An 11489-nucleotide genomic window follows, 5' to 3' on the forward strand; every position below is an offset into this window, starting at 1 on the left:
GCGGGACCGACCTTCCTCTTCTCCCACCTACCCGTTCCTCCCTTCACCAACCTCACTTCTCCCATTTCAAAGGCCAAGCAAACACGACCATACAACCAAAGTAGCCGCCACCCCCCTCTCCCAAATCAAGATCTCCTCCAAGTACAATACAGATCCAATTCTTACACATTGATTTATGTTATCTATGGACGGATAAGATGCGTGATCGTGATTTATATTTAGAATTAGAACTGGAGAGGATCCTCTGGGCAATTTTTGATCGGCCAATGACGGACTCGTCGAGGCCCAGATCGCCGCAAGTATAAAATCCACCTCCTCCTCTTCTCTGAGAGGAACTCGATCGCTTGAAATGGCTCTCGCCCGATCCCCAAACCCCTTCCTCTCTCCCTCCCTCACTCCTCCCTCCCGCCTCCCCCGACCCTCCCGCCACCTCGCGATCCGGGCCTCCGCGGTCGCCGCACCCCAGACGGCCGCCGCGAAGGCCTCCCGGGAGTCCGCCGTCAAGTATGTCAAGGCGCGCCAGATCATCGACAGCCGGGGGAACCCCACCGTTGAGGTCGACCTCTTCACCGACGCTGTCTACCGGTCCGCCGTCCCCAGCGGCGCCTCCACAGGGATCTACGAGGCCCTCGAGCTGAGGGACGGCGACAAGAAGACCTACGGGGGCAAGGGGGTGCTCCATGCCGTTAGGAACATCAATGAGATCCTCGGGCCGAAGCTTGTCGGTGTCGACGTCAGGTTAGTCTCATGTATGCTGTGAAAGCGACAAATTTTATGACACTTTCTTCAAATTTCTTTGGCCATTTGATATTAAATGGTGATATATAGCTACTTGTTAGAAGAATATAAAGAAACAAATTGCCCTTTTGGATTGCTTGAGTTGATGTAACATGCCTAAAGAAAAATGGAAAGAAAAAATAAGTACAACATATTCTTCAATAAAAGAAAAAAGTTTAATTAGAGGATCACTAAAATGGAGTGTCCTTTTTTAAGCCTCATTTAACTTTCTACATATTGATGATATTTTAACGAACTATGTGGAAAAGAAGGTTGTTTGAGATGAGTTGTATAATGTGATCCATCCTTGCTTTTGACAGGAATCAGGCTGATGTGGATGCAATTATGCTCGAGCTTGATGGAACACCTCATAAATCAAAATTAGGTGCTAATGCAATCCTTGGAGTTTCTCTCAGCATATGCAGAGCTGGTGCTGGAGCTAAGGGAGTTCCTTTGTATAAGCATATCCAGGATATATCAGGAACAAAGGAACTTGTTATGCCAGTTCCTGCTTTCAATGTGATCAATGGTGGCAGCCATGCTGGCAATAACCTCGCAATGCAAGAATTCATGATATTGCCTGTGGGTGCGGCTTCATTTTCTGAGGCTTTCCGTATGGGCAGTGAAGGTAATAGTTCTATTTGTTCTTGTTATATGTTCTTATCTGAGTGTCTGTCCAAAGTTAAAATCCTTTTGTTGATGCTCTTTAAGTTATTGCTTCTTTAGCAAACAGGCAATTCAACCATTCGAATATTCTATTGCAATTTTCTTGTGCATCTCTGTAATGTAACCATATGATACATTATGTTGTTATGGCAGTGTATCATATCCTTAAGGGTATCATCAAGGCAAAATATGGACAAGATGCATGCAATGTGGGAGACGAAGGTGGCTTCGCTCCAAATGTTCAAGATAATAGGGAAGGACTGGTCTTGCTTATGGATGCTATTGAGAGGGCTGGTTATACAGGAAAGGTTGTGACACACTATTTATATTGTCGTTTATGTTGTGTTTCTCAGATTGTTCCTTGTTTCACATATGTGTTCTTATTTCTTTTTTGCCGCCAAGTGCAGATTAAAATTGGAATGGATGCGGCTGCTTCTGAGTTTTTCATGAAGGATGGAAGATATGATCTGAACTTTAAGAACCAGCCAAATGATGGAGCTCATGTTTATACTGCTCAAAGCCTCTGTGAATTATATAAAGAATTTGTTAGAGATTTCCCTATTGTGTCCATTGAAGATCCCTTTGACCAAGATGATTGGTCCTCATGGGCATCATTACAGTCTTCAGTCGATATCCAGCTTGTGGGGGATGATTTATTGGTCACAAATCCGAAGAGGATTGCTGAGGCTATTCAAAAGAAGGCCTGCAATGGTTTGCTACTAAAAGTAAGCTGTTATCTATTTCATCTCAAACAGCATTAAAAGGTTAAGCTAATGCTATTTTCATTTGGGATTATACTAACTTCATTATATTGATCATTGTTTCAAAGTGCAATTACATAAAAAAAACATCATTTAGTTTAAATTCATTTAAGTAAATAAATAATTATTATTAGTTATTATGTCATTAGATGAATATTTCTTTTTCTTATTAATTATTGTTTTTGTTTTCTGGGACACAATAAATGGCATATCTGGAAGGGGAATCCCCTTTTATATCAATGAATGAACGTGTTTTACTAAGCATGTGCTCATTTGATTCTGTGTGAATAGTTTGTTTAAACTTTAAACACTAGTGTCAATTGATACTGATTGCCATTTTTAGTTCAACCCTTACATTATCATATACTGGCTTTTGTATATTTTCCTCTTGCTGATCAAATTACCAATGTTGAAGCCATTGGTAATTCGAAATTTCACAATAACAAAAACATGCAAGAAAAAGAAGCATTAGAAAAAGAAGCATTCTCATGGAATCAGAGAAACCTAGTGATTTTCTATGATATCTCTTGAAGCTCCTTCACAGTAAAATATTGTATATGCAAGAATATTGGCCTATGAAAGATATTTTTCCTAGTATAATAAGTGTGTCTACTGGTGTTGAAATTTAATGTTTTTTTTACTGTTATAGGTTAACCAGATCGGTACTGTTACTGAATCAATTAAAGCTGCTCTGGAATCGAAAGCTGCTGGCTGGGGGGTAATGGTTAGCCATCGTAGTGGTGAGACTGAAGACAATTTCATTGCAGATCTTTCTGTTGGGCTGGCTAGCGGGCAGGTATGACCTTTCAACACTGCATATTCGTTGTTGATGTATGTCTTACTAGATTTGTGGGCATGCCTAAGTAAATAAATAACTAATTGTTGTTTTCTTTATCTGGCCTACAGATTAAAACAGGGGCTCCTTGCCGTAGCGAGCGGCTGGCTAAATATAATCAGGTATCAAAGACCTTTTATTCTTTCCTTCAATCATATTAATGTTACTACCTGCCTCAGTTTTCTAAAATTGATAATAAACTTGAAGTATTTTTAGAATGGTAAAAAAGTTAAATTAACAAACAAAAGCATATATAAGTAGGAAATCGACCTATAAATTATCTGAAAAATAATCTGCTGATCTTGAGAAAATTTGTGATTTCCTGTCTAGTAGCTTTTTCTAAGATTAAGAACTATCAAAGTAATCTTCAGATATCACAGATATATAGTTGTGTTCCATTTGCTCTCTGGTCATCTTACCATTGAGATGAATATTGTTTTTTATAGTGAGCTTTTAATTTTATCTTGGCTTTTCCATCTCCAGGCAAAGTAAGAATTGCTTTTTGATTCTTGAAGGTTGACTTTGTGAAAAATTTAGATTCACTACCTACAAACTAATTAGTGAGCCTTAAGGCGATATCATGTTTCCCTTACTTTGGCATGAAAAAAGACTATGTAGCTAAAAAATAAAAGAATTTACTGAGCTCAGAGTGAATGCAGATTTTCAGTGTTTTTTCTCATGGTTTGTCTTGTGAAAACAAAGCCAATAGGAAGCTTGGGAAAATTAGAAATGGGACCAAAACTAGGTAAAATCTCTGACAGGTAATCGTATCTAGAAATGCTTTCTATAACAATTTTAGATTTCCAATCTGCAGCAGTGGAGGTTGTTTTTATAGTAAATATATAGCTAACGTTTTATGGCTTAACTGTAAGCTTTCCACAATTTGGAGGGTAAAAAGAATCCAATGGGCTAATTACAGATTACCCCTTGTAGTTAGCTATGATCAGCATCACGGTCCCTTTTAAAAAGTAGTATTGGGATCCCTACACTTATCAAAGCGAAACATTTAATCCAAATTCTCCTCATGTTGTTAATTTCATTGACAGAAAAAATTGCACGTGTTGTCACGTGCAAAAACAGTAAGAATAAAAAGGATAAAAAAGTAATTTTATTATCTTTTAAATTATTAATTTCATATAAATCTTTCTTCCCCTCTGAGAGGCTTTTACAAAAACTTCTCACCGCTTTCCTCTCCTTCGACTGTGTTGCAGACGAAGTTGAAAAGCGAGATGCAAGTGGGCGACAGTAGGACGAAGCGCTCGTTTGAGAGATCGAGTAGTGCGTTCTCCAGGAGTCGCCTTGTGGCGTCTATCGTGGAGAAGCTTTTACAGTCGAACACTGTGCTGGGGATCTGCCTCTTATAGAACATTGAATTCAATGCATAGTTGCCCTGCGAAGCGAACTGTGGATGTAGATCGAGTAGAGACCTTGATATCCTATAAAATACCTGTCCTAGAGAGGCTTAGAGAGATGCGTTCTTCCGCCACGAACATGAACGCAACTTCAGTGTTCTACAAGAGGCAGATCCCCAACATGGTGTCCGACAGCCAAAGCTTCTCCACGATAGATGCCGCAAGATGACTCATAGCAAACATACTACTTAATCTCTCGAACGAGCGCTTTGTCCTATTGTTGCCTACCTACATCCCGCTCTTCAACTTCGTTCGCAGTGTAGTCGAAGGGGAGAAAAACAATGAGAAGTTTCTGTGAAAGCCGCTTGAATCGGAACCGAAGGGGGAAAAAAGGTTTATATGAAATTAATAATTTAAAAGATATTAAAATTACTCTTTTTATCCTTTTCATTCGTATCGTTTATGCACGTGATAGCACGTTCGATTTTTTCCGTCGTTGAAATTGACGAAGTAAGAAGAATTAGGTTTAAATGTTTCACTTTGGTAAATATAGGGATCCCAATGCTACTTTTTAAACTATAGAGACCGAGATACTAATCATAGCTAACTACAGGAGGTAATATGTAATTAGCCCAAATACAATTATGATGGCTATGTATGGATTAGCAAGACCAAAATAAGAAGAAAGCAAATTGTTCTCCATATTTCCCTTAACTACCAGCTTATGTAATTCTAGATGATGTGCCCATGCTATCTTAAGATTCTGGTTCCTTTTGGAAGATATTTCATATTCTAGGTTAAATGTGGTCTTTTTAACTAGCAGACTGTGATTTTTTCCCATTAATTTGTCAGTATTATTGCTCCTAAAGGAAGCCCTGAATGAGGCCTCTCTTGCGTGAGGCATATCTTCTTCATCCCTTATGAAATGCAATTAAGTTTATAGCTTGATATTAGGTTTGACTTGGTTTAGTACCTTGAGCAAAAAAGACATTGAATCGCAGTACTTTGGTCATCCTAGGTCCTGTATGTGACAGTACCTGGCACAAGCTAGGGCATTCATCTAGTGACTAGAGGCAAACAGTTCAACCAGTAAGATCCAGGCATGCTATCAAGAACCAGATCTTATTGTTGCTGCTTGAATCAAGTAGAAAAAGGCATGGTAGTATGGGCATCAGTTCAGTAATGTGGTCGGGCCAACCCAACAACCATGCATTCCTAAGTGCATGATTCTGGTAAGCCAGGCAAGATCAGGCTATTAGATGAGGATAAACTTAAGTGATATAACCTTAAGCTACAATTTTGGTATAGCCTATTTTCTTAATATTTCATTATTCACTTCTCAATGCCATCATTATACTGATGAATATGGTTTACCAGCTTTTATTTATTTGGTTACATGTGCTTAAACAATATTACTTCTTAAATTGCCAAATTACCAGACTGCTTGTTTTTACATTAGCCAAGCATCTAAAATACTTTGATTGATCACATATAAGTAATCAAATTTCTAGTAAATGCTCATCAAAGAGCATGTGCTTGATGTTCAGTTTTAAATGCAGCTATCACCAAGCAAAGCGATATTTAAGCCAACTAGCATATGATATTTTCTTTTTTCTTTTTTCTTTTTTTTTACAAGCAGATATTTGATCTCATTAAGAGAAACTTCTATATTAATGATTATTCTTTGATAAGCAAGCTTAACAAAGCTAGTTCCTAACCGTGAATACTGGTGAAAGTAAAAAGTGTAGATCATGCTTCATTTGGCATTCATTTCAATATCCCTCACTTGGATGATCTTTTTCTGCTCAGCTTTTACGGATTGAAGAGGAGCTTGGTGAAGTCCGGTATGCCGGCGAGGCTTTCAGATCACCGTAGAGAGATCTGTCGTGCTGGAGAGGCCCTCAACCTCCACAAAGAGTAATTTGTTCGAGTTCATGTTTAGCTGGAAATAAGAACTCATCCAAATTTTAGAGATTGTTGTGCCAAAGTGGGCTATAGATTAAAGATGCAAACCATTCAGATGCATTTTGGAAGGAACATCTATTATTTCTTCTTCAGACAATACATATGTATTGTTCTTCCTGCTATGCCGATTTCTATTCATGAACTGTATCGTTATTGACTTTCATATATTATCGTCTGACTTCTGTTCTACTATATCTTGGATTGACATCCGTGAATATTATGAACTGGATCAGTACATGAACATAGGATGAACTGCTTGTGGAAATATGTCGCATTACAGCCGAGAGTTTTACACACTGCTTCCTCTCCACGGGGTGAGCAGCTTCTTTCTCCTTGAACAATGCCGTCACTTCCATTACCTTTTCTTGATCACGCAGGAGTGCATTTTTGTCGACACGGGATGGAGTATCCTATTTCGAGTGTACCTTTGTCAAGCATCTTAATCTTTGTTCCACTTTGGATGTGATAGGTGATTTTAGTCGGCTGATATGATTGATTCGGTGTCGGTGGTTCAGTTTTAAGCAGTTATCTCATCTATTGGGTTATCTCATAACCACAAAATCAAGAAAGGGATTAAGTTATCTCATAACCACAAAATGAAGAAAGAAGATGGAGTGAGGTTTGCATCTGCACACAGAATTAGAATGGATGAATAGACGCATACAATATGTAATAGCGACGCAAATATAAGAGCTACACAAGAAGGTGATGTCGAATCTTTATTGACATCACTCTATCAAGCATGAGGACTATATTTCCTAGTAGGTGTTACACTCACAAAATCAAAGAAATTGTTCATTCATCAACACTGCTAGACGAACAATAGATTAAGAAAACAAACCAACGATACGAAGGTAAAAATAAGTGTAAAAACCTCAAGTTCATCTCCGTTGTTAAAAATAAGAAAACCTATTTGGCTGAAAATAAACGAGGAAAAAAGAAAAATGATGATGTTGGTTGAATTTAACATAAAACTTTATTCTTTTGTGAATATTATATTCTTTTGTGAATTCTTTTGTGAATTTAACATAAACCGTGATGCCTTTGGACACTTAACGGTTTTTAAAACATTAGGTGAATATTATATCAACAGCAACTGACTTATGTGATTTCAGATAAAAAAGTTCATTCAAATCAAAGCACAGATTCAATCAAATGGTCTGAATAAATGATGTTTCCAAGGAAGTTCTCATCAATTCTATAGCAATTTGATGCTGTTAGAACACGACACATCAATTTCTTATTGCGAATTTGTTGAAGCAGCGCATCTAAAAGCTTAATGCTGTCCTTCAGGCTCTTTCTTCTCCAGGAACCTGTGATAAAAAGAGGTCAGTATGCTTGATAACAAGTCAACGAGCATGCTATTTCTGATCAAAGATTTGCATCGTCACTTATGCCTGTATATATGAACCAGACAGAAAACAGTTTTCACTTTTCACTGCTTCATAACAGCATGCTAGAAGAAAGGATGTGATGGAATCCCAACACAGTGAATTTCTTATCACAATATGCATTACTTCTATCAACAAAATATTGTGCCACAGTTTTAGCATCCTAGCTCAGTTATATTCACAGAAAAATTAAAAATCATGCATCACAATAATCATATGGCGAAAATAGTTTTAAACACATTGAATGAGGTGCTAGCAAAGACATGGCCTGGCTTTATGATCTTGCAGGTTAATTGAAACCAAATGCAACTGGATTGTATTTGGTTCCTCACATGTTGAGAAGATTGAAAAAACAGTATCTTTCACAAGTTCCATGATTTAAATAACAAGATTCTCACCCTTGTGCTTTTGCCCAACGTGATAACTGATACAGCTGAACTGATTCATTAGAGGCATGGCATACAAGAAGCAAGTAGTTACGTGGCTGTACCATCCATGCAAATCTCATGAAAAGTCCTGAGTAGACACACATGGCTGCAGCACCAGTTAAAAGATGATTTTAGTTCATTCTACAGAAATATATATATATATATATATATATATATATATATATAATTATTTCTAACCCAAGCATTCCTTAGACCTGCAGTCATGTTCCGAGAAATCATCTCTGGGGGCTTTTGCGTGTCCACCAAACCCTGAAAAGATTATCCATTTCACAAAACAAGAAAATGCAGGCATCCGACGAAAAATAAACTAAATATAACAGAAGATGCATAAGATATGTACTATATTGGACCAAGTGCGAGTCATTATTTTTTTACCAGTCTAGCAAGTTACCACATCAGCAGCAAAAGTCACTAGCAGGTCTAACCAGACGTCAGAAGAAAACAGCTACAGGTAGTTAACTATAGTAGCCAATAAATGCCACAAACCTATTAGATGAATATTGGACAGGTTGCATGGCATTTGTATTTGAATAGTTCACCTTGACACTTGTTTCTTTCATTCTTTACTCGCTAATATTCCTATATTGTTTTATGTTATATATAGTGTAAGATATCGAGTGAAAACTTTGAATAAATTAAACAAAAGTAGAGCAGGAAAACAATGCCCATTGGCTGGTAATCTTTCTGAATTAATCTTCTCTTGATATACGGATTCATCCAACACTAACAGCAAATATTCAATCTGAGATTAAAAGTAACTAAAACATCCAGATAGATAAGGAACCATACAGCAGCAACAAATCCCCAATTGGCAATTGGTCCCCAAAAGTGAGTTGTTTTTGGCCCTACAGGGCTATTCCAAAAAGCTTTAAAGGCTGCCATTGTAAACACCAATCTCTTCTACCTGCTTTATGAAAAAATATACAAGGAAGCTTAAATTTTAATGTACTAATTGAAAATGTAAGAAGAATAGACAAATTCCATAGTTGATACAAATATGGCATGGAATAGTTCGTCATGGAAAAAGCATTACTGACTTCCCTATAAAAATACCAAGGTTTCACATACTGGCCGGACCAGTAGGTGCTGACCGGTATCTATTTATTTGACCGAAAACTAATACTGGACCATATATGTTGGTATCAGACCATGCAGGTTATTCACAAACCATATATGTCATTATCAACCTGTTATTTTTTTCTGGTAATGCTAAGGGTATAGTTTGGTATACCACCTAATATAATGGTCATGTACCTATTTGAATGATTGTTCGAGCCAGTATTGGATTGAGATTTGAATTCTTGGCATTAATATGTTTTGCATAACATTTTCCACTATAATTGCTTTAAGTTCAATGTCAAACTTGAGCATCAATATGTATATTTAGAAATCTAGAAACCATTTAATGACTTTGATTTAAACCCTATTTTTAATAGAAATCAGTCAAATTTTAGGGTCAATAACAATCCGATTCAAAGCATCACGTAAAAAATCAACCACATAGGTGCAAAAATTATGCTTTTTCTTTAGGTAGTTATACAACAATATATAAAAGAATTCAGGATTATCTTATATATATATATATATATATATATATATATATATATATATATATATATATATATATATATATAACTAAAACAATGAAAATTTTACAAGTGAATGATAGAAATAGAAACATTCTATTTCCACTATAATAAACTCTAATATTATATAAAATAGCGACATCCTTACATGAATGGATCATGCACTATGACTACATATTGATCGGATCAAAGTATCAGATTGATTTTGCAATGCGTAAATTAAGGTACAGGAAGCTAGTTGCACAGAATTCCTATAGAAGTTAGAGGAGCCCTTTTTACCATTATGTATAAATAGACTATTCTATTTGTACGGATATGGTAGAGGGAGGGGCAGATCCAATCTTTCTTCGTCCATAAGTTCTCGATAAATGCCCAAATAACTTCTATAGGCAACCTTGAAACAGAGATGAATGAGCACTGCCTCAAACTTGAGTTAGGGACGCTCAAATATAGTTGTCTTTATGATTCACTAGGTGACACATAAACAACAACAACTTTGAAAGTGGTAAGTCCCAACAATTTGAGATCAGATATATGGATCGTTCGTTGTTATTGAGATCTGTAAAAAGTTATATATTAAGTTAAGTTCAGAGTACATAGATCTTTATTTATAGTTTCTATTAGAGTCTTTTTAAGTCTTCCTCTACATCTTCTCATGCCACTAATATTTATTATTTCATCTCTTCTGACTATCGTATCCGGATGTCTTCTAAGCACATGCTCATACAATCTTAAATAATTTTCTCTCATATTATCCTCCGTTAAAACGATATCTAGTTGTTCACGAATAAAAATATTTTCTTTTCTATTTTTCCTAGAATTCACATATCCATCTCAACAGTCTCATCTCAGCAATACATTTTTGTATATGTTGTTTCTTAACTATCCAAAATTGAGATCTACAAAACATTGTTAGTCTCACAACTGTCTAATAAAATTTTTCTTTTAATCTACTAGGTGACATATAGCTTAGTGAAATATAGCAAAGGATAATAAGAATTAGAAAGGGGAATACAGAATAAAGTGCATGCGATATTTAATGTAAGTTCTTCTGCTATTGTTTTTCTACCTAGGTGATTAGCCCATTAAAAGTTTCATTAGTAAGGACTTTAGAAATTCTTTGACACAAAAGGAAATACATTGTGTCTTAAAGCTAATTTCGTTATTCATCATCATCTGCTTGCTAGTTCATACATAAAGGAAGTTCCTAAAACAAAAATAAAGTTTGCCATTTTATTTTTTACTTCATTTACCTGAGTTTTGTGATCTCAAGTAAGGTTGCCACTTCGTGCCATTACAGAAAGGTGAGCAAACAAGCACATGCCAATAATAGGCCAAGGCATGTGCCGCCACCAATTAACTTTAAATGGTACACATCAATACCATTCTAGCATAGAACTTGCCAACCCATGCAGAGATGGAAGCCAGTCCTTGATCTTAAATACTTCACAAATCAACTAAATCTGCAGATCAACTAACAGAGAATGCTGCAAGAGTTCATGTCATATATAATCTATGCTGGAGGATGGTATGTGCCATTGTGCTAAAGTGCAGCAAGTGGGCAAACATTAAACGTCAGGCATGATAAGTATTGTGACATCTGCTCACATCAACTACTAAGGTTCATAGGTAGACTACAATATGCCAGGTTCCAATGCATAACACCATCCACTGTGTTAGTTATTTTTAATGCAGTAGGTGTTGGAT

The 11489-nt window shown here is 36.5% G+C and overlaps 2 protein-coding genes across 4 annotated transcripts in view; one reads left to right on the forward strand and one right to left on the reverse strand.

Moving 5' to 3' along the window:
• Nucleotides 1-242: 242 nt before the first annotated feature.
• Nucleotides 243-6548, forward strand: LOC103997940 (enolase 1, chloroplastic). Its single transcript, XM_009419283.3, has 7 exons — nucleotides 243-738; nucleotides 1098-1405; nucleotides 1597-1751; nucleotides 1851-2168; nucleotides 2854-3000; nucleotides 3111-3161; nucleotides 6201-6548. The coding sequence occupies exons 1-7, from the start codon at nucleotides 350-352 to the stop codon at nucleotides 6264-6266; spliced, it is 1434 nt and encodes a 477-aa protein (XP_009417558.1). The 5' UTR covers nucleotides 243-349; the 3' UTR covers nucleotides 6267-6548.
• Nucleotides 6549-7502: 954 nt separating this feature from the next.
• Nucleotides 7503-11489, reverse strand: part of LOC135583539 (mitochondrial pyruvate carrier 1-like) — a 5884-nt gene continuing 1897 nt past the window's right edge. Inside the window, exons 2-5 of one of the 3 annotated variants that reach the window (XM_065082934.1) lie at nucleotides 8986-9103; nucleotides 8391-8445; nucleotides 8146-8281; nucleotides 7503-7669 (exon numbers count right to left, since the gene is read on the reverse strand). In XM_065082934.1, the coding sequence (XP_064939006.1) occupies nucleotides 7633-7669; nucleotides 8146-8281; nucleotides 8391-8445; nucleotides 8986-9078 (321 nt within the window). In that variant the 5' untranslated portion in view covers nucleotides 9079-9103 and the 3' untranslated portion in view covers nucleotides 7503-7632. Of the gene's footprint in view, nucleotides 7670-8141; nucleotides 8282-8390; nucleotides 8446-8985; nucleotides 9104-11489 lie in introns of those variants that run through there. The other 2 variants (XM_065082933.1, XM_065082935.1) reach the window with 2 other exon arrangements.

This window comes from Musa acuminata, chromosome BXJ1-9 (genome assembly GCF_036884655.1).
Source record: "Musa acuminata AAA Group cultivar baxijiao chromosome BXJ1-9, Cavendish_Baxijiao_AAA, whole genome shotgun sequence".
Classification (NCBI taxonomy): domain Eukaryota; kingdom Viridiplantae; phylum Streptophyta; class Magnoliopsida; order Zingiberales; family Musaceae; genus Musa; species Musa acuminata.

Coding starts and splice junctions, on each gene's coding strand:
- LOC103997940 (XM_009419283.3), top strand. CDS start 350: ATGGCTCTCGCCCGATCCCCAAACCCCTTCCTCTCTCCCTCCCTCACT. Junction 1,752..1,850: donor GGGCTGGTTATACAGGAAAG/GTTGTGACACAC, acceptor CGCCAAGTGCAG/ATTAAAATTGGAATGGATGC. Junction 3,162..6,200: donor GGCTGGCTAAATATAATCAG/GTATCAAAGACC, acceptor TTTTCTGCTCAG/CTTTTACGGATTGAAGAGGA.